Source organism: Epinephelus moara, chromosome 17 (assembly GCF_006386435.1).
Source record: "Epinephelus moara isolate mb chromosome 17, YSFRI_EMoa_1.0, whole genome shotgun sequence".
NCBI classification, from domain to species: Eukaryota; Metazoa; Chordata; class Actinopteri; order Perciformes; family Serranidae; genus Epinephelus; species Epinephelus moara.
In genome coordinates, this window is record NC_065522.1 from 13,174,978 (window position 1) to 13,198,793 (window position 23,816).

General features: G+C 40.9%; 1 protein-coding gene across 4 annotated transcripts in view; it reads left to right on the forward strand.

Annotated features, from left to right (window-relative positions):
• kcnip4a (potassium voltage-gated channel interacting protein 4a) overlaps positions 1 to 23,816 on the forward strand; it is a 150,330-nt gene that overhangs the window by 123,818 nt on the left and 2,696 nt on the right. For all 4 annotated transcript variants that reach the window (XM_050066768.1, XM_050066771.1, XM_050066770.1 and 1 more), the window contains 6 exons: positions 11,154 to 11,278; positions 20,317 to 20,386; positions 20,919 to 20,989; positions 21,621 to 21,728; positions 23,545 to 23,649; positions 23,747 to 23,809. In XM_050066768.1, the coding sequence (XP_049922725.1) occupies positions 11,154 to 11,278; positions 20,317 to 20,386; positions 20,919 to 20,989; positions 21,621 to 21,728; positions 23,545 to 23,649; positions 23,747 to 23,809 (542 nt within the window). The remainder of the gene's footprint in view (positions 1 to 11,153; positions 11,279 to 20,316; positions 20,387 to 20,918; positions 20,990 to 21,620; positions 21,729 to 23,544; positions 23,650 to 23,746; positions 23,810 to 23,816) is intronic.

Here is a 23,816-nt window from a genome sequence, read left to right on the forward strand (position 1 = left end):
CCTAAATGCAGTTAAACAGCCAGCTATCATCCAGCTGTCATTTTGACTGTGTGATGCCTGTTTGATTTCTCTACTGATGGAATACGATTTCTCTTTAGTTTGAGATACCTGCAAAGGATGAACCTTCAGGAAAGTTGTTATTAACGTTAATCGTTTGACTGTAGTTGCAATGAAATCTCTGTATTATTCATTTAGTGTAAATCCTTATATGTGAAAGGCAGTGGTTCTCGAATTTTGGCCCAGACACCATCTGTCTTGAGATCTACAGGAGACAGCTTAAGGTGTTAAGAGATTAACACCTGGGAACCACTGACTTTAATACCTGATGCGAGGACAGTAAACATGTCAAAATATTCCTTCCTTGGATAAATCAACTCAGTCGAGTTATCTCACTTTAAATGTTTGTTGTGTTATTATTCAATGCCATGTGAAAATCTTCCCAAAGAAAACTAAAATATTCAATACAAAGAGGAAGCACTATCAAAAACAGTTTTTCAAATCGTCATTGAAATGAGCTTTAGTTTCTATGTTTATCCAGCAAACAGCGTCAAGTGTTCTTGGTGGGGAACCCCCCATGGAGTAGGATTTTCTTGTGGTCCCATTTGAGATTCAGCTCCCTGGTTCTCTCCCAAAATGCAGCAATGAATTACTTCTGAAGCAGAAACCAGTTTGAACGACAACCAATGAGGCGTTTTAAGATGCAGAAAGATGGTGACCACTGCAAGATACAATCACTCGCAGAAGGGACTTGAAATGTCCCAGAAAATGACTACTGATTATACTTTGCCTGAGGAAATGATAAAATCAAACTAAAGCCCTAGAATTTCAATTCCAATTTAAATTCCCTTGAGATGCTAAATACTAATATCAGCTTAAAGCCCAAAAGTAACTTTTAACATGTCTAACTAAAGCTGCTTTGCTCTGCAATCATCCATACTTGTTTTGTGACTGTGTTTACATATTTTGTCCTTAAATGGACAGCTGTAGACACAGAGCAGCCTTGTGATGAACTCGATACCCTGAGATTGGTGGGTGATTGTACTGTGTTGTTGTGCCAGGAGTTAGAACAGGCTATATTAGGAGTGAGCTCAGGTTGAGATAAGATCAGTATTGAGTTTGGTTCAGGTGTTAGGTTTGTCAACACTTGGACGTTATTGATGGGAGGCCTGAAATCTGATTCAAGTCAGTTTGATTCGACAGTTCTGCATGTTTTGAGACACAAATCAGGTCATCAGTAACTTAGTGCCTCTGTGAAAACCAGTTTGACACATGTTGCAATAATACACTAACTTAATAACAGTGTTGATTAAGATGATGGTTTATTTACATTAAAATAGTTTGGGCAGAAGTGTCATGTAACCATAAAACCAATCTGATAGACACAGTGCTACTCTGAAATTCAGCTGCTTATGTTTGGTGTACAATTTCACATGCTTTGCCTTTTACTTGTAAAATGTCTGTTATCAGCCAAAAAAAATCTTCATCTAAAATCAAACCCACTGTACAAACTTGGCACCTTTACCACGTAAAACTTTTGCCTTTGTACCTGCATATATCAGGTGGTGACTGAACATGCAGCTTCTAAAATGATATAAGTCTGATCCGGACTACAAAGTATTTGTGCCATCATTAACTTCTGCAGCAAATCAATGAAACAGGCTGAATTTGACACTGATGACACTAATGTTTTAGTCTGCCATCCTTTTATTTATGTTGTGTGGACATCTAAGACTGTATATACATCTGTTACTCATTTTTGATCACAAAGAATGCTAATGATATTGAAGTGTGTTTGAATCAAAGGGTTCATCTAGGCCAACCTCCGGCTACGTTGCTTTCCATCTAGTGTTTCTACTAGTCTGACCGTGTAAATGTTTAATGTCAGGGCTCAACACCAGCATGTTTTAATGCTGATTAGCAAGTGTTAGCGTGCTGACATGTTTATCCAAGCAGTGAACATGGTAATCATTATACCTGCTAAGCACAGATATATTAGCAGTGTCCTTATACATAGCATCACTGACTGTTGTGTTGCCCCATGTCGCATGTGTCTCAGCCCAAAATGTTCACTAAATAACACTGCAAAGACGACAACCAATCGCCATCTAGCACATACGCTCTGTGCCTGCATGAGAGGAAATAACTCTCCATACCAGCAGGCAGTGGTTGGTAGTCTGTATTTGTCATTCAAAAGGGAAACTGTAAGACCGACAACGCAACTTGATATTGAAAGCAAATGATATTTACTGTGCGCTAGCAAACAATAACACAAACAATAATGTTTCTAAAGAGCTTACTGGCTAAGAAAAAAAATCAGTTTGTTTTGATCTCATACCCTCTTGGCCTTAGTCATTAGTTTGCTTTCCTTATTTTCATTCCTCTTCTCGTGCGCTGAGCTAATTGCCAAATCAGAATCATTTTAGTCTGGACTCTGACGGGTCCAACACTGATGTATCGGCCATAAAGCTGCTGACAAGTGCCAACTGTACAGGACACACCGCAAAAACTAGGGCGACAGACGCTCATCGATGGTGCGATGTTGACCAACGGCCGACTATGGTTTGATGTGTCAGGTCTCTTAGGGCGCATTCACACCAGGATAGTCTGGGGAACTCGGTTCGATTGGGCGGGGAATGCTGAAAAATTTCACACCTTCATTCACACTGCACTTTTTAAAATGGATCAAACCACCTGGACAACATCACGCAGTTACAACAGCTGCTCGTTTGGGGGTGGTATTGCCCAAAACGACCACTGATCAGGAAGAAAAAAAAGCATGAGAAAGAAGAAAACCTGGCTCACCGATTGGCCAGGACTGAACAGAAATCGATCCTCTTTAGCTGGCTTGGTCACCACAAAAACACCAAACACCAAAATGCAATGCGCTCTACATCACTTCCTCTCTTTGGTTCACTTCCTCTCTCTGGTTCGCTGGATAGTCCATTTGCATTTCCCTCTGTAAGTGAAGCGTAACAGGGTTCACTTGCAAGTGAACTGAGACCCCCAGTTTTTAAGTGGACCAGGGTTGGCACGTTTGGTCTGCACCAGAGTTTGAATGAGCGTTCACACCACTCCAAGCGGACCAGGGTTCGTTTAAAGCGGATCAAATAGCACCAGTGTGAATGTGTCCTAAGTCCTCTTGTACTAGACTCAGAGTTTAAATGTTAAATGTCATGTCTGTCTTACCAAACTTGTAATTCTATAACTTTATTTTGTAATAAGTATAGATTAGTGCTGTTGATTAATTTCCTTGTAGACCAAAGTGAACTACTGTGTCTTTGAAAGTAGTGGTATTTGCAATGATTTCAAGTCCAAAAAAACCTATGTTTTAGCTTTTTTAATTATTTAAAGGGGCTTTCACATCACCTGTGTGGAAACAGGCCTTTCTAGTCAAAGCACTGAGTGAAACAAAGAGAGGTCACTGACACTCATTCAATTAGACTAAGTCAGCCATCAGGTGTAACACAGAGCCTCTCTCCAGGCGTGGTCAGAGCCCTTCAGACCACTACTGAATCTCTACGGGCTTGCATGCTGGGTGCTGCCGCCTGTAACACTATCATGTAAACTGTCAGAAGATAAGTTGTGCTCCCTTGGAGTCATGGCCTACTTTTGCAAGCCACACCTTCTTGGCGCCGCGGCACTAAAGGGACAGCGAGGAGCTGGTGCTAAATTGTATAAATTAAGAGCTTGTCTCAGACACACACACACGCAGGAACACACAGAAGCTTTTGGGAAAAAGACACAATGCCAGTATCACACACAGAGATGTAGCTGTACTTTTTTAGTCTGATAACATTGGGGGAAATGCTTGTAACAACGAAGCAAGTGAGGAAATAAAACGCAAGGTCTGATGAATGCTATCAGTCCCTGAAATTAAAAACGATCGCAGCTAATTTCACACAGATTAAACCTAGACTTCCCCCCCATCAGAGATCCATTTACTAATTTTAATTTGAATCTCACACCGAGTAAGGGGCTTTTGCACTTACTGTATTAAATTCATCCGTCCCATGTGGACCCCCAGGGCGTCATTAGCCTCTGTGTAGCACTTACTGTACATACACCCTTGTACCACAACAAAGAAGCAGCAAGCTCAGCAGCACCACTCATCAAACTGCATGCTTCAGCACAAGAACTGACCCAAGATTTATTGATATCAAGCAGCCATTCCTGGTCAACTGAGGACATTTCAGTTTGCACATGATATAGATTTATCAAATATTTATTAGCCACTCTTTTTCACTTCATGGATCCGATTGATTTAGGGCAAAGAGGTTTTACCCTCCAGCTTGACTTTACCTTTAAAATAAATGACTCTTAAATCACAAATCCTGAGGGAGCATAGAGGTTGGACTATGATTGATTAGTGACTCATTTTGGGGGGTAATATTCTCATATTCATTATTCAGGGTTTAAGTATTTTTGCAGTTTTGTTGGCTCACTGATGAAGAAGATACCGTGCAATGGACCGTTTTATGGCTCTAGTCTACCAAACTAGTTACACTGTGGCCCGTGGTTATTATATTTTGCTGAGGCATTTGTCTTTGTTTATAACCCTTCTAAGGCATTCAATCTCATTCTCTTGTATAGCTGCAGGCAAAAATGGCTAAGGGAGCTTTGTTACTCAGGAGTGGCTATGAATTACATTTCTGATGAGCTGCACAGTCAGCTGCAACCTGCCTTCATAGCAGCCGGCACCCAGACAAGCTGCTGAGGTCAGGTCTTTTCTTTCAAGGAAGGCAAAAGTATGGCATGGCTTATGTGTATGCACGTAATGACTCAATCAGTCAAATGTTTAGACTCTGCAGAATCCTCCATTTCTGCTTGATAAACTTGATTCTTCAGGACAACAACACCCATTTATGTTTTTCTTTTCTTTATCAGCAAAATGGTGACCTTTGACCTTTGCGGGTAAGGGCACCAGAGCAAAGCACGAGCCGCTCTCTCTACATTATCACACACATACTCAAGCGTCAGATCCATTCTGTCAATACACTAAAAGGGCAAACATTAATCAGACAGCCATGACTGCATGCTCTTTTCCTGCCTGATTAAGCGCTGTGTCACTCACACTCTGCTTTATTCCACTTTAAAGATCCTTTTTTATTGCCTTCATGTTCGTTCAGCTTTTCACCAACAGTCATGCTTTGAATTCTATTAGCGATAGCGCGGATCGTTTGCTCTTTCAGTCATAATGTTTGAACTCAAACTCACTCATTGTTCAGGTGCTAAAGAATAGACTGAAGCTCACCACATTGTCCTTGAGCTCCAAGCTAGAAAAGATGTCTTTGTGTAATGTTTCCAAATAAAGCCAGCTTGCTGTCAAGACCGATACCGTTTGGAAACAAAGGCAACATCTGTCTAGTTAAAGCTCAGTGAGGGCACTTAGACGTCTCCTTTTCACTCAGGAAGGAAGGTGTGTGTCAGGCAGGTAACAAGAACAGATGAGGGCTTCACTTTGTCTCTTTATCCTCGACATCTCAAAGTTATTGTATCATTATAGAGGGCAGTATGGACAGTTCATAAGCTCACAGTGAGTCTTAACAGTGGTCTTTCTTATGAGAGCTTTGTTGTGCACCATTATGTTGGTTACTGTGTACACTTATTGTGCCAGATTTGAGCCGAGAGCTGTAAACCATCTGCTCTGTGTCTGTACTGTGTTTGACTCTGCCTACTGTAAGGGTGAAAAGGCTGGGGCCTGGTGGGGTTTTAACTTAGCAACCTTCTGCCAGGGGTCCTTGCCAACTTGGTGGACAAGTGTTTGAAAAGATTTCAAAATCTTGCTCTAAGTCAAGTTTGGTCCAGCTGCCTCAATGTTTTTTCTGAGCATTTTCTCAAAGCTTTGGACAGTTAAATCATAAATAAGGCAGATATCATGTCTATATAAAACAGCTGTTCAAAATAATAGACCAGCACAAGTAACAACAAAAAAAATATTCATTTGGTTTATGCTATATTGTTAGCCACCGAGCAGCTACCATGACTTTTTAGGTTTTTGGTGATATATCTCAACGACTGTTTGGTGGAATGCCATGAAATTTTGTACAGACATTCAGGGTGGCAAGAGAATGAATTGTGATGACTGTGGCGATCTCCTGACTTTTCCTCCATCACCACCAGGTTGACATTTATGGTTTTGAGGGGAAGTAACTATTGAATGGATTGCCATGAAATTTGGCACAGAAATTCATGCCCCCCACGGGATGAACAGTAATGTTTTGGTGATTCATTTAAGGGATAGTCCGACACAAAATCAAAAATACATATTGTTCCTCTTACCTGTAGCTCTATTTATCAGTCTAGGCTGTTTTGGTGTAGACATGTCTGCCTTTTTTTGAATATCATGGAACTAGATATCACTACCTATGGTGCTAAAAGCACCAAAAAGTTTTTGTTTGCATAACTTAACAGCAATTTCAATTTCCAGAAATTGTAACTTGGTTACTTGAGACAATCTACAGACCTTGTTGTAAGCACTTTCATGTAGGAAATATTTATTTTTTTACTAAACAACACCCCCAACCATATCACCAGAAGGAAGTGTGCATCTACTCATGGACGAGAGGCTCGTGCTACTGACAGTGCGAGATGTAAACATTAGTGGTGTCTCCTTCAGCTGATTTGTAATGTTGCTCAGTGGTGCTAGGTTAGCTAGCAGTAGATGCACACTTCCTTCTGCGCAGTGATACGGTTGGTGGGTGTAGGTCAGTAGAAAGAAAATAGTTCCTCCATGAAACGCTTACAACAAACTCTGTGGATTATCTTCAGTAACCGGGTCATGATTTCTGGAAAGAGACATTGCTGTTGCGTTTTTCAAATGTTTTTTTTTTATGTGGCACTTTGAGCACCACAAGCTGAGTGCCATCTAGTTCCACTGTATTGGAGAGAAGGCAGACATCTCTATGGTCAATATCTCCAGCACTCAGCAACTCACACCAAAACAATGTTAGTTGATACATAGCTCTACAGGTAAGAGGAAGAATATATATTTTTCAATCTTGGGATGAACTGTCCCTTTAAATTGTCATCTGGTGCCATGATCAGGATAAGCTGTAATTTTATCCAATACTTTGTTTTATGGCCAATCCCCTTGAAACTAACATTCTAATTAGATAATGATAGCATGCAAACATGCTAAATTAAGATGGTGACAATGGTATCAGCATTGTCATTGTGAGCATGTTAGCATGCTGGCATTAGCATTTAGCTCAAAGCACTGCTTTTCCAAACAGACCACTAGCCTGGCTGTAGACTCTAAGTTATTTGATTTATTGAATCATTTGGAATATTTTTGACCAGTTTATGTTTTTAGGAAATTCATTTTTAACTTTTGAGAGCATCTTCTAGTATTTATAGCCTTGGTACTTGCCTTTTATGATCTGTGTGAACTCACTATACTCACTTTAGTGCACTTTAATGGAGTACAGGCAGGCATATGTGACAAAACCTAAGAATTTGGATTTGATTGTGTTTCATATAGTCAATATGAAAACAAACAAAAGTATACCCTCAGTTCTGGTATCGATTTTGCAGATGGCTGAGGATATTCCTACTTCACCGACCAACACTCACACCACAACAACCTTTGTTGGGTATCATTTTTCTCTTGAACAGTATTTTTACACTGAGCCATTCTTCTGCTCACAGCCAATTTTCCACTGGACCTCCATGATGTTGACGGACCAGGTTGCAGATTTATGACGCAATTTTCACAGCTTCTATTCAACGATGTAATTATTACCACTACCCTTTACAGCCCAGGTTTATAGAGGCCTCTTACAACACCCACTTGCTATCTTGATGTTAGGTTGACTAGCTCTACCTCTGCCGTTACTTTTTACCTGCGATCGAAATTAATTAAGTGTTGCTGTGATTGACAAATGGCTTGCAGCGCTCAAGAGCTCGCCCGAATGCCTACTGCTGCCATCAAACCTCACACTAAATTTTTCAGAATAGCCTGGAGCGGGAGGGGAAATGGGCTTGTGTGCTTTTAGGCAAGGCTGTGAACTTATTACTTAACGAATGTCACACTCACAGAGTAGTGCTGCATAGAACATAGGTTTTTTTGTGTGTGTGTGTATTGTGGTCATCAGTTCAAAACTTGTATAGACCACTTTAGTTTACTAATCATGCTGCTTTTGTTAAACCGACAGGAGGGAAAATCTTGTTGGGGAGCCTGTTTGGCTATGTGTGAAAAGAGTTGACACCTGATGAGTTGTCATATTACACCCTGACTGGATGTCACAGGATCCATGTCATATTTAGAGCCTGTCTTTTACACTGATGACCTACAGTGTGCTAAGAAACTTGTTAATAAGTAATGTAACCCAGTGAACTCGTTGCTCGTGACTTGCAGTGATGCCATAATTAGACAGCCTTGAACTTGTGCTGCTACTGTATATGTTTACACGTAGATACACACAAAAGCAAAAGAGAGAACTCCTCTTGCATTTCTTTTCATCTAACTGCATTAGCATATAGCCCAAAGCACCTCTGTGCAACACTGTGTGTTCAGATTCACAGAGTCTCTAGCATGACTGAAGTAAGAGTCTACAGCCATCCTAGATGGCAATCAAATAGAGTGGTGCAGGGATGACGTGTTTTTGGAGGCCAACCCAAAAGTTAGGATCACCCTAGTTCCCGTCAACAAAAAGCCAATAGGATTTTTTTTTTAAATTCCTTTTAATATATTAGTGAAGAGACACTGACATGTTTTGTACAGCAAGATAATCTTCACAAAAGAACAACACTTTCATAATTTTTGATGCGAAAATACAGTTGCCAGAGGAAAAAGCCATTAGGCTAGGGGTAGGCAACCTGTTTTAATTTTCATTTCTCAGTACTGTGGCCAAAAGTGATTCTGACATTCTCCAACTGTAAAAAAAAAAAAAAAAGTGTAGCCTATACACTGAATAATAAAATTGTTTCATTTCGGCAACTAAAATATGCGTCAGTCGTCTTCAGCCCAGCGCCTTTTGCCAAATGTCGTTAGCAGTGGCTATAGTAGTCTTGAGTGTCCCTCGCTTGGCTAGCTATGGATTCCAAATCCAAAAAAAGGAAAAGTATCAGAATAAAACAGAATTTAATTGTGTGTGGAGAGATTTGTTTGCTTTTCGCACGGACTCTGCAAAGTCAGAGTTCCAGCTTAATATGTTTTTGGCATCAGATAGATTTTTGATCAAAAATGGCTCTTTAGGTAGTAAAGGTTGCCAACCCCTGCGTTAGGCTATTAAAAAACTACAACAGGATCCCTTGACTTCAACGTTGCCACCACAACAAGGCTGTAAAGCCGTGGTCAACCCCAGTCTCATTTAACCCCTTGTTAGCAACTGCCTTTTTTAAGACACTTAAAAGGTTCAAGATTCACAAATGGGGTATTTACTGACATATTTTTCCTTGCAGAACAAAACATGAAAATCACTTCTTACAGTCATCTAACCAAAAATCCCTTCCAAACACCCAATGACTTAGGCAAAGGAACCAGAAGTGCTAAAATGCTAACTCATTTCTGGGTTTTAAGACTCATTCCTGCACCACTTTATATCAGCTGCTCACATTTTCTGTAACTTAGCATGTTTATTGCAAACCTGTTGTGTGTGCTTGCGTTCGGGTTCGTGTTCTTGTTCAGTTTACTTAGCATTCATATCATTAGCTAATCATAACAGTTGTTTTCAAGTCTACCAAATCCTCTCGCTGCCTTTATGAGTTGCATCTTTAAACTAATGGAGTGCAAAAATATGTTGTTGTTGTCCTGAAGAACCAACCATGAGGCAGTCTTGTGCCTATGTGAACTTCTAAAGACCCTCGCCTCTTGCATGTCCAGTTTCCTTGAATGTACTGAGGCTGTTAGTTGCCTGGGTAACCGTAAGACCTGATATTGTATTTCCCAGATTACCCTCAGGTTGTCCACAAGCGCGGAGTGAGAGCTCGACTCATGAGGCTCTTTCCATGCTCCACAGCAAAAAAGCCTTCCTCCAGTAATCAAAGCAAGTGGCTCTTCCAAGGCTCTCTGTCTCTCTTTGTGATGATTGTTTTGTTGTTGTCTAAGATGCTTCTCCTTTCTGTGGCTTTTCTTGGTATGGGGGGCACACTCTCAATGTAAGCTTTAGTCGTACATGATTGCTTGAGCTGGGGTTTGGCAACAACATTCATTTTTGAAGAGTTTTTATTTTTCAGCATTTCACATAGAACATTTTGGTTTTACATCAGTAGAAAGAACATCTGTTGAACGTATGATTTGTATGTATACACATTAGAGCGTTTAGTACTTTTTCCCTAACCTTGTTTGCTGTTAAAATTTTGTCACAACTGAAAGAATGTATTTGCGTGTTGCAGAATATTCGTCATACTCACGCAGTGAACACACAAACAGGATGTCTGATGTTAAACAAGAAAGAAGAAAAGAAAAAAAACAACTAATTAGCTGATGAGAATGAGATCAAGCAGCTATTTTATTTCCTTATAATAAATTAGTGAACATCACCAATGAATACAAAGCATTAGCTCCATAGCAGCACGTTGATTGTGGTCTGTTAGAAGACGTGGCCTTTTGGCTGTGGGCCACAAGAGTACCCTTGAAGCTAATGAGGCATTTAGACACTGTGTCACACTTCAGGTATACGAGAGGCCTGGCGCCAACAAGACAAGTCAAACGTGGTGCTGCGAGGACAGTGCGGTCGGTGACAGGGCCCAGACAGCATCTGCCATCATTACAGGCCCATTAAAAAGTTTCACAGGGTTCGTGAAGAGGCTCCCTGCCACAAGGACTTTGTTCTGGGGCCTCAATAACACTAATTACCTTCGCTGTCGTATTTGGTGTAGAGGAAGAAAAGGGCATTTCGATTTTTTTTGTTTGTTTTTTGTGAAGTAACATTTGCAAACAAAAGGACCTGATATAACAAGCAGAAAAGCGGCTTTAGAATGGAATCACTTCAATGGGTTTTCTTTGTTGTCAAGGAGGTTATAGACTTTGAGTGTGACATTTTGGAGAGAGGAGTTGTAAATATCTGGGTTGATTTGCTTAGCTTTTGATGATATTTGGAAGTGTAATGGGATATGTCAAATTCTAGCCTCAAACATGCTAATTTGCAAAGACTCACCAGCATCTGTTCACAACTGACCTTCCTCCTCCTCCTCCTCCTCCTCCTCTCCAGACAGCGTCGAAGATGAGCTTGAACTATCTACAGTCCGCCATCGCCCAGAGGGCCTGGAGCAGCTCGAAGCCCAAACACGATTTTCCCGCAAGGAGCTGCAGATCCTGTACCGCGGCTTCAAGAATGTAAGTGATAGGGCCACCATGCATCCTTGGCACCATGCATAATGTACAGCTCAGAGGGCTTTGTTCTCTCTTGGACACTGCTCTCTCTTTGACATCAAAAACATGTTTTCCTTTGATTTTATTTGATTTATTCTTTTTTATACCCTTCTACAGTAGACAGGAAGGTTCAACTGCTCCATGGTCTTATAGACCTTATCACTATTCAGCATCCACTACGCTTTATAATAGTGCTAAAAAAAAATAATCAAGCATCTGATAAATGCTGTTTTGCTGAATCATCCACATTTTGCACTTAATGTTATCATGCCCAGTTGTGCTTACCACAGAAAATTGAATTTTCTGTACATTGTCATTGTGCCAAGAATAATTAGGTCATATCTCCAAGACATTGTGGAAGATTACTGATGAGTAATCAGGTCAAAGTCCTCCAGAGCAGCCCATATGAAATCACCTCACTTCATTGTCACCTCTAGTGTGAGGCGTAATGAGATGACCCAGAATTAACTCAACCCAAATTGTCTGGCTATGAAAGAGAGAGGGAAAAGTGAGAGTTCTGTGACAAAGGAATTCCCATGGGGCTTCAGTTTCCTGTTGAGCCTGCACTCTGCTCCAGCCAAGTCCCTGTAAAGCATGCCCATTAGTCCACTTCCACTTGAGACAGAGTAAGAGGTAAGAAGTGTACTAATGAGGCCTTTAATTTGTGCCGCACAGACTGCCTGGCTTCCTCTAACAGCGAGGGATAGAGTCTTGCATATGTTTATGGACCCCTGTTTTTTTTATCATTACATATTTCGCATTTTATTTTTAGCTTCTCTAGTGGCATTGCTCAAGGGATGGCAATGTTAGTCGGTAGGTTGATCCACACTTGAGGCCGGCCTGTAATATCTCAACAACAATTGAACTGATTGCCGTGAAACTTGGTGCAGACATTCGTGTTCCCCTCAAGATAAACTGTAATAACTTTGGAGATCTCTCTATTTTTTTATCGAGTCAAGAATTCAGCTTGTCCAGTACTTTTATTTATAACCAAATGCAAAATTGATGACACTCCCATCAACCTCAGCAGTGCTTTGTGTTTAGCGCTAGCTGGCAAATGCTAGCATGCTAACGAACTAAACTATTGTTCTCAAAGCACCGATGACCATTTGTATATCAGTTACTCACCCTGTGTTACGTTGAAAGCATGAAGAAAACTTTGTTTTTCTCGCATGCGTCCAGTGAACGAAGAATCCAAAAATCAAGGAAATTCTTAATGAATTGAAGTAAGGCAGTCAAGGCAGCAGTAGACCAGCAGCTCCTGTCTTCAGTGAGGTAAAATTATTGTTTTTGTCAATGAAGTCTGGTTTTGAAGTGAGCACTGATAAGTTTCACTACCAGTTCAGTCCCCTGTCAGAAAGGGCTGTCTAGTTTGGGAATTACTGAGCATATGAGTGGATGAATGAGATTTGGATTATACTGTATGAGTTGTGTTTGTGAACAGATGTTTTGATGTAGTTTTGCTGTTGTTGAACGTGGACCCCTTTTACTTAAATTCATCAAAATATTTCTTTGTTTTTGGATTCTTTGTTCACCGGAGGAACGCAAGGAAAAATGTTTTCTTTACAAATCAAACACAACATAGGGTGAGTAATTGATACACAAATGGCCATTTAGGGGTGAGGTATTCCTTTAAATACAGAGCTGCTGTAGACTTGTTATTAATAGTTATTTTGTGCTGAGAATAAACCTTGTCATTTTTATTCGTAGTTCATCGCTACTGTTTGGTGACGTTGTGGCAGAGGTCCAAATTAGACCAAGAGAAAGAGTCATGACATTTAAATTGCAGCTACTAAATAGCTTTTGTCCACCGCTAAGTCCGAGGTGTAGCTCATTTTTTAACTGCCAGGGTCAAACAGCTCATCTTTGTCTTACCCCAACCTGGTGACATTGGCAGAGCTTTTAAGGCCAGCCAGACTAATAGAAGCTGGCATGGTTCCCATGATGAGAAATTTGGCCCTTTGTCCTTGTTATCCAGGGTTTCGAAGCAAATCAAATGCCTGTGGGTGGCAGGATGAGGTCATTCGTCTTGACAACAAACTTTACGAGTCATTCACTTGTAGCGCAGATGGTCAAAGTGGAGCTTTGTCTAAGATCCAGCAATATGTCTAACAGGGACCAAAACAAGATCTCTGACTCTGTGTCTTGCTCTTAAGGCAGAATTTGAGCAAAGGTCACCTTAAAGGTATGAGAGAATCCATTGTTTCATAAATCCCTTGACCGCAGACTACAGGAAATAACACAATATTGTCCTCACGTCTGGCTAAATCTGCTGGGCTTTCACTGTTCACAGTCCGGGGCACTGCCTCGGGCATTAGATTAAGATCTCACAGTTTCCATCAGCAACGATGCCTCTGTTCACACGTTTATTTCATTCCCCACACCGCTTATTGCCGCATCGCTTCACGAGACTCAGAAAGGAATTTCATGCCTGGCTGCTTTTGCGTTTCACAAATTGTATTTGTGATTTTATTATCATGGATGAGCTAATTTTACAAGCATATCAAATGAATACAAATACATTTTCTGACCTGTCACTTCGGCTAATGAGATTGGCACTGAATAATGTGTAAGATGGAACAGCATGCAAGGGCACGAGGAAAACACTCTGATTTATCTTTATACACAATGTGCTACTCATTCCAATTGCTCTTTGCCCTTCAATTTTGAGGTTAACAAATATACAGATATGAAAACTAATAAAACTCGAATAAATATGTGATATAAGATATTGAAAATAAGGAACTGTAGACACACCTTGCCCATAACTTTGCATGTTAAGAAGTGTTTCACAGAATCACTGCTTGTAGAAAAAAAGTAAGTTTGATCTGGGAAAATCCGATTAACATCCATATTATCTGAGACGCTTTACTGAAGTTCTTCAATATAAATGTAAAAATATCCTAATGTAAATGACATAATGTCCTTAATGGGGTCATTTATTCATCTATCAGTGCCCTACTGATGCAGAGAAAAATGCATTACAAGAAAACAGCTTTTCCAGAAGCTCAATATTAATGACTCATGTAAAGAACAGTGTGTAAATGAGGTCCTGACTTTTAGCTCAGCGATGTATCTGTGTTTATCCTGGCGGGACCTTAAGGAGTTAGGGCTTCAAGTGAGTGTAACTCTTTCACTGAACTTTAAATTGAATTGCAGGGGCACTGTGCTGTACGTGACGATAACTAGATAACACACTGTCTTCACTCTCGATCGAAAAACCGCCTCCCTCGCCAGTGTCACTATAAGGCTGAAAAGAAAAGATAGAATACAGTCAGATGAATTCTGATGTCAATGTGACATGCAGTTCAATAATCACAAAGTTTTACTGAACTTTAATTGTCCTTCAGGTTTGTGAGGGTGAGTCATCGAGGTTAGAAGACGAAGCTCACTTGGAACACAGCCATTTGTATATTACTGTCTCGCCTAATCAGTGTGTTATTAGTGCTGACAGCTGTAATTGCCCATCTGTGTGCAGACACACACACGCAGACACACATGGCGCTGCACAGACGTGAAATTACATGTTTGAAAAATCTCCCTCTCCTCACTATAAGTACTTAATTACATGACATTTCCTTGCACTTCCTCAACAAAAGGTTGACTGTTGACAACCCATTCACCGTAGTGTTGTAGAACATAAACAATGCTCCAATTAACAGAAGCTCGACTAAACAACAAAGAAATACTCTCTGTGTCAAATGTACAAAGATGTTGTGGAGCAACTTTGCTTTCAGGGTGGATATGTTTGATGTCCAACGCTTTCTCCCAAGGCTTAACATCTCTGCTGTGTTTGCTGGAATATGATTTGGAAATTGTCAGTTTTTGGGGAATACTCTTATTCATTTTCTTGCTGAGCATTAGATGAGAAGATTGGTATCATTCTTATATCTGTCTGTTAAAAAATGAACTACAGCCAGGACGAGGTTAGCTTAGCTTAGCAGACGGCAGAGGCTCCAGGAGTCATTAGGCTAAGCCAAGCAAAGAAATTGTTGAGCATGCTAAGGCCCCGATCACACAGAAAGCATTTTAGCTGCTAGTAAATTTTTGTTATTGTCTTTAATGAGAATTAGGCTTTTTGCATGCGTTGCTACGCGCCTTGCGTTTCTGCGCGCCTTGCGTTTCTGCGCTCTAAACCCCTGACATTTTTGCCAAACTCCTCAAGTTGAAAAAAACAAACAAACTAAAAGCAGAAAAGCGTCATCTCCACATTTTTCCCATTGTCCAATTGGATGATTAGAGGGGCGGGACTTCTGTGGACATCATCACAACAAGTTCACAGCAGGTAAACAATGTTGGAGAAACTCGTGGTACTTCCTGTGATCCACCCTCTTTTTTAGGGTCTCATGTACCCACACAGATCTCCATTTCTCTGTACCCAACACACTATTTGCTGACAGCCTCTCACCCTCAACCAGAGCGAGAACAAGTACCCTTTGCCTGAAGGTAACTAGCTACTCATTACTGTGAAAATAAGTAGGTAGTTTTAGCTAACCAAATTAAACCAAAAGGCAGAACATCAACAGAAATGCTTTCTGTGTGATCGGGGCCTAACGCTCTAAACCAGGGGTCTGCGACCTTTGCCATTAAAAGAGCCATTTTTGACCAAGAATTATTTGAAAAAATCTGTGTGGAGCCGCAAAACATGTTTGAGCCTTATAATCAAGGTAAATAGCCTATTAAGTCTAAATTAGCGTATACTTATGGTTACTAGACTACTAGACTTACTTATGGTCTAAATAAGCATTTGTTAATATGTTTTACCATAAGGTGGCCACTGTGCAGGGCACTATTTATGATTATTTGGTACTTATATTTTGCAGATCTGGCAGTGAGAGCAAACAAATCTGTCCACGCACTACTACATTCTCTATTTTATTCAATTTACTTTTTGGGATTTGGCATCCATAGCTAACCAGCCACTGCTATCGAGGTTCAGCAACATTTGGATTCATAGAATGAATTTCCATAGACTTCTTTTCTCAAAGGCTCAAGGAGCAACTGGACAGGGGCTAAAGAGCCACATGTGGCTCCGGAGCCACAGGTTGCCTACCCCTGCTCTAAACTAAGATGGTGAACAAGTTAAATGTTAGCATGCTAACATGTTAAACATTATACCTGCAAAACATCAGCATGTTAGCAAAATGTCGTTAGCTAAAAACACTGCCTCAAAGACCAGATAGCATGGCTGCACAGTGTGATTTTGCCAAGTAGCATACCATCCCACATTGCATTCCCGGACCTCAATCAATTTGAAAAACTTAACTTACCTCTAAAGAAGCAAAATGGCACAAAAGACCAGCAGCAATCTGCAGAAATGGTTTTGGAAAGAAAGGGAGGGAACAAGTTGCAGCACACTGATAATGTCAGAAGACTGTGGTTGGTTGATTAAAATTTTGGTCCAGGAATGCAATGTGGAATGTTGATCCAGGATGGTATTCTACTTCATGTCGTGCTAGCGTGGTTAGCTGTTTCCCGCTGCTTCCAGTTTCTGTGCTATGCTCAGCTAAGCTAACTCTCACCTGTATCATATTTGCAGCACATTCATGAGAGTGGTACCAATCCTCTTATCGAGAAAACAAAATGTCTGCCTATTCCCTTTAAATTTGTTTGCACTTGCACTTTTCTCCCATAATAATATTCCCCAAAAAGGCTAAACCAAAAATTTCAGCTTGAACAGTTTTTTTAGTCGGTGCCAAGATCACCAATATAATGCCAGTGTGACTCAGTCTCTCCACTGTGAAGAGTAGTTCTCCACATGCTGCATCATTTGGATTCATATGCTAGTTTACCCTGAGCAGCACCACACACTCCAGACTCTCAGACTTCATTAAAGCAGGTCGTAGACTCGCCAAACTACAATATGGAGACAGACTTGTGCTCATTCTGTCTCCCTAGCTTCCCCCAAATTCTTGACCTCACCTCACTCCACAAGATATGCAACTGGGTCTGTGAGACAACAGAAAAGGAGCGTCAAGGGATTCATGCAGACAACCTTGCAGCATCCTCTTTGCTTGAAACACAAGGAGCCTGTTTGAAGCGAGACAACAAGGTTTCATCTTTATATTTCCAGCCCCACAGTTCTGTTTCCTGACGTGGCTGATCAAACATGGTCACAGGAAGGAGGAAACCCGGTTTGCCCTGTGATTCTTATGAGGTTGTTCACACTGAGAGAATAGTTGCTGTCTCACATTCTATCATCCAAGAGAAGTGAAGCAAATAACTGGCTGTAGAAACTCATGTCTTAAGTTTTGCAAATAAAATTGAAATTGATTTTGAGTCAAATCGATTAAATTTTCAGGTGAAGGTCTAGAAAAAAAATAGATGCATAAGTATATTTCCACTATTTCTCTATTTTCTGGTTGTTTAATTTCTGTTGAAACTGTATCAGAGATGTGTTTGTATTATTGTTTCCACCCTACATAAAATCTGTTTCTTTGATTTCCTATTTTCTCGTCTAGAAAACCCAGAGACACATGTGCCTCCCGCTTTGGAAATTGTCTCCATAGGTGGAGCATTTCCTCTCTTCCAAAGATTCAATATCCTGCCAGTGTGTGCTCTGTGCAGCCTCACCAAACAGAAATTGAACCTGCAAAACTAGCTGCCTTTATCATCACGCTGCCCTGAGCAAGGTCATCCTCCGCGTCTTCGGTTGCCCCTTTCTTTTAAAAGAGACAAAAGCATCCTTCTCGAAGGTGTTATGTAAGAGTATTCAGTCGTTTCTACTGAATGCTACCAGGCAGCCACAGGTGGGTGACTCTGAATGGCTGTGGATAAGATATATATTGAGGCTTGAATGGTTTGCAGCTTGAATACCATCAAACTGAACATAAGAAAAATAAATCGAGATATCCTTGATGTCGCCCTTCTAAATGTATCCTCCCTCAGTACTGTTGAATAAAATGATGCAGAGATAAACTGACAACTATTTTATTTATTTGAAGATAAAGACTAACTTAACATCAAACTTAGAGTGTTTCATTGTCCTCTCTGTGACAAAATGTAATGTCTGTTGCACCCAACTGTGATGTCACAGTGTACTTGACACACCGCTGGAGTACACTTCCACATCACTGCAGCAATATAACAAGTTTAACCTTGCTTGGGTCCGGACCTTGAAATCCAACCACTCCACTGAGCTGACTTATTGGTTTGGCATCGTGACATGAAACAGCAGTTTCTCTGTTACAATGAAAAACATCCAATCCTAAGTGCCACAGGCAGCACTGACACTGTTGTCTGGATGTTGTCAAGCAGTGCGCCAGAACCAGTGAGCAGTAATAACAACAATCACAGTGCTACAGATGAGATAGACGCTGCTATCAAGGCTGTTGTAAATCGACGTCTTCTAAACATAGCCGACATTGTAGTTTGTTTTACGACGCCTCCACTCTTAAAACCCAGGCAAAGCCAGTATGTTGGCATGGCTACGCACCAGTGTGGACTGAAAATGACCTTAGATTCAGGTGGATACATTAGTCTCTAGTAGGGGTGGGAATCACCAGAGGATCGTGATACGATATTATCACGATGCTTAAGTCACAAAACGATATTACTGCGATTTTAAATATGTTGTGATGTGCTGAGTATTGGGATAAAATATATTAAGATATAGTGCGATTTATTTTCTGTTTTCAACCGCCCCCAAAGGAAAACTTTGTCAACATCTGTTTTATCTAATAAGATAAAGTCATTGATATTAGTTTGTATCTAAAAGACCTAAAAAGCAATTGATTGTAGTATTCTAGCAGGCTACCTAAAGTTTAATTTGTATTTGTAATATCATGAAGTTATATAATAAAAAAATCTATACTTGGCATTGTGTGACCATACGATATTCGTACTCTCGTACTCGTACTCGTCGTCCTCCGCTTATCCGGGTCCGGGTCGCGGGGGCAGCAGCCTCAGCAAAGAAGCCCAGACAGTCCTCTCCCCAGCCACTTCCGTCAGCTCTTCCGCGGGAACCCCAAGGCGTTCCCAGGCCAGCCGGGTGATGTAATCCCTCCAGCGTGTTCTGGGGCGGCCCCGAGGTCTCCTCCCAGTTGGACATGCCCGAAACACCTCCCAAGGGAGGCGTCCGGAAGGCATCCTTACCAGATGCCCGAACCACCTCAACTGGCTCCTCTCGATGTGGAGGAGCAGCGGCTCTACTCCGAGTCCCTCCCGGATGTCTGAGCTCCTCACCCTATCCCTAAGGCTGAGCCCAGCCACCCTGCGGAGGAAACTCATTTCGGCCGCTTGCACTTGCAATCTCATTCTTTCGGTCACTACCCAGAGCTCGTGACCATAGGTGAGGATTGGAACGTAGATCGACCGGTAAATCGAGAGCTTCGCTTTCTGGCTAAGCTCCCTCTTCACCACAACGGACCGGTTAAGCACCTGCATCACTGCTGACGCCATACGATATTGCCACACAAAAATATTGTGATGCTATGCTGTATCGATTCTTCCCCCCACCCCTAGTCTCTAGTGATTGTTTAAAGAAAATCAAATCAGTTAGAGTTAGACCGAAGATTGAAACGGAGTGCAACATGTTGATAATTCGGTTTGACTACCATGCAAAGTTTAACCACTAGAGGTTAGCATAAACAAGATTTTCAGCTGCTGTTAAGTTTCTCTTTAAATATTGTCATCTAATTCATTTTGGAAAAGAAATTTTAAGTAATGTTTGAAAGTTGGCTTTAATTTAGCCTCTTAAATGTTTAAGATCTCCTTTAGACGTATTTTAAGGCTTAAAAAAGAATTTGTCTGAAATGGTTATTAAATAACAATAAAGGTAAAAAACAAAGATATACTCCCCCGTATTGAAAGAGCTGCAATAACTTTTCATTTTAAAAGTTTAAACACTGAATGCAAGACGTCTCCTTCCAAACTTAAAACGGGCTTTTCAGTGATGTACTCTGGAGATTTCAAGTTTCAGTCACACACTTCTAGGCTTCTAATATAGGATTGTCTTTAATGTAAATGCTAAATGACTCATGCAGTTCTGTTTTGTCTTCCAGGAATGCCCCAGTGGAGTCGTCAACGAGGAAACTTTTAAAGACATCTACGCTCAGTTCTTCCCACAAGGAGGTCGGTGTCTGCTTTGTTTTTGCAGCTTGTGTTGCCGCCTCTTATCTCCTCTGTGTGCTGGACCGACACAAATTGCCTTTCACTCATGTTTAGAAAAATTGCCCCAGAGTCCGGAGTGCTTTAAGTTAAACCACCATCCAAGAAAATGTGACAGACAGAGAGAGAAAGAGGGAGAAAGAAGTTTGTTTGTATTTACGCAGGCTGGAGCTGCTCAGTTTGCGCTCATCATTATGCAAAGATTCTACCCGAGGAACAAGAGAGAAAACATTAGGAGGCTTTGATATATCTGTTCAAAGAGAAAAAAGGCAGAGCAGTACATATAATGGCTCACCACACAGGAAACAATGATAAAACTCTTAGCTCTGAGCATAAAAAAAAATGCATTCTGATTCTTTGAAGTTGTCCAGAAAAGCTAAAAAACTTTGCTTTGAACCATTTTCTTGTTTGCAGTAGGTGTCTCTGCTCGTGGTGATTGAGCTGTAATCACGGCAGATGTTTTTTGATTTCATGTGCATGTTTGTTCTCTCCATAGATGCTTCAACATACGCACATTTCCTGTTCAATGCATTTGACACAGATCACAACGGCTCTGTGAGTTTTGAGGTAAGCCAAGTATTGCCATTGCCAACCTGTCCTTCATATCATAAACTGTATGTGTTGATAATTTCAACAGTTTCAAAAGAAGTCCACTGAAAGCTCCGACAAAAGTACATCAAACCAAACACTTTTTAAAGTTTCGACACTGAGCCTCTGAGGCTTTACACTGGGGCATTATGTAACCTGCAACCCCGATAATTTTAAATTAGCCCAAGCAAGTCTACTTGAGATGCTATCAAAATGTGATTAATATTTATGAAGGGCATATATTTGCTTATTAGGGCAGAACAGCTGTCATTATGCCAAACCAGAGCTAATGTGCAGTCCATTCAGCTTAAGAGTACAGGGATTCCCCGAGGGCCGCCACACTTTAGGACATGGTTAATAACTTGAATAATGAGGTATGTTTGATTGATAGCGTCTGCACTATTGCTGTTTCATCATTTGCTTCTAATTAATACCTGATATAACATCCTTGCTGAAGTGTTGTGTATAACCAGCTGAGATGCTACTTTGACTTTTTTTTAACTTCATGTTTTTGTTTGTCTCACTGGTTTTTGAGTACTTGTTTACAAAAAGCTTGTTTTTAAATGTGTATATATTATACAGTTCTCAGTGAATCTGGTTTTCTCTGCAGGATTTTGTTATGGGCCTTTCTATCCTCCTGCGAGGCACAATCCAGGAGAAACTAAACTGGGCTTTCAACCTGTATGATATCAATAAAGACGGCTATATCACTAAAGAGGTATGTGCCTTTAAACAGTGTCAACAGTGAATCACTGAAATACGCAAATACCCACTTTATATATGGAGTAGATTCCAAAGCACGAGTTTTTGTGGAAGGGTCAGTTCACCAACATTACAGCTTTTTCTTGCGAATGTCAGGATGCTAACATGCTCACAGTGACATAGACTGTATAACAGTAATGGATGAAGCCATCGTGACGTCACTCATTGGTTTGTGGGCTCCCATTTTAAAGCCTCAAAGTTGGCATTTTTGGCTTGTGGAGCCAGAATTGACCATATTTGGACGAGAGGGTGGAGCTATAGAGTAGTGAGGGGCACATCTGACAAAAAGCGCTGAGGTAAACCTCGCAGAAAACCTGTCAGTCAGAGCAGCTAACCCTTAATTAACGGGGAAATTAGCTATAGATACCAAAATCTTTTTTGTACCAGGCTATAAACATGTCTATTTCTGCTGTAATAGTGGGCATTTTAACATAGTGGCCTACAGGGATTGACTCACTTTTGGAGCCAGCCCCAAGTGGCCATAAGAGGAACTGCAGTTTTTGGCACTCCTGCATTGGCTTCATTTTTCAGCCCCAGATATTGATGCTTGCACAATGTCAGTGCTTACATGTTGATGTTTAACAAGTCAGAATTCGGAATTTCTTATCTTAGCTTGTTGGCATGCTAACATCAGATTATTAGCACTTAACACAAAGTTCAGGCTGGTGGCAGTATCATGAGTTTTGCAGGTATTTGGTGAAGATGAAAAGTGAAAATTTTGACCTTATGATTTTGCCCTGGATAGAAAGTCAGGGGATCACCAAAGTGATTACAATTCATCCAGAGGTGGATCTGAATATTTGTAACACATTTAATCGAAATCCATCCAATAGCTGTGGAGAAGAAGAGGTAATGTCAGGACGCAAAGTGATTGGGAAACATCTTCTCAGGATCATCAATATTTGTATAAAAGTTTGTGGCAATCCATCGAATGGTAGTTGAGGTTTTTCAGTTTTGACCAAAATTTGCGGCCCAACCAACAGGCATTATTACCGTCACTAGAGCTATGCTGCTTGTGTGCCAAAAAAATCTGTGATAATGAAACAGTGTCCCTGTTACTTTGGATAATCCACAGACCTTACTATAGGTGTTTTCGGAGCAAACCGTTCTGGGGACTTCCTGAGAGAAACTGTCCACTGAGGAACTCTCCCAAGAACTACTTACCTTCAAGGGCTTTTTTTTCCATTTGCATCGTCACCACCAATGGGAACACTGAAGTGGCATACTGTAAGCCAGCCAGTGGTTGGTGAAGCAACGGCATTTTTGCTTTGACCAGTCAAAATTCTTATTCTTGTTTTCCTCCATTTTATCCTTTACGAGCTGTTTGTGTTTTATGTTGGCTGTTTACAAGGCCAACAGTTTTTAAAATGACGGTACCCAGTGCTGCAATGGCTGTGTGCGACCAATCCCTGAACAGTTATGTCACTACTGGTTCCTCTTTTGCTTGGAGAGCACCTACTCTGAATAAGGTGCGGACACACTAAAAGGGGGGTTCTTAGAACTGTGAAAAGTTCCTCCAGTCTGAAAACGCCTGATGAGCAATATCATAGGGAAAGTTTCTAAAAACTGTCGACAGTGAGGTCTGCGGATTAGCCAGAGTTTCGGGGACATTGCTTCAAGTGTCATTTTTCTAATCTTTCAACGCCATAGTTAAAATTCCAGTCACCTGAGTGATATTATTGCAGAAGTCTGTAAAGCAGAGTCTCAGGCCATTAGGGGTAAATGGCTTTCTTTGTAATTTGGGTGAGCTGACTCTTCTCTGTGTGCGGCAGGAAATGCTAGACATCATGAAGGCCATCTACGACATGATGGGGAAATGCACATACCCTGTCCTCAAAGAGGAGACGCCTCGTCAGCATGTAGAAGTATTCTTTCAGGCAAGTGTGTAATTTGGCAGCACTCTCCGCACTGTTATTGTCAGTCACAGTGAAAAGGCTGTTCTTCATCTTTTCCCTCTCTCTCTGTCTCCAACAGAAGATGGATAAGAATAAAGACGGGGTGGTAACCATCGACGAGTTTATCGACTGCTGCCAAAATGTAAGCT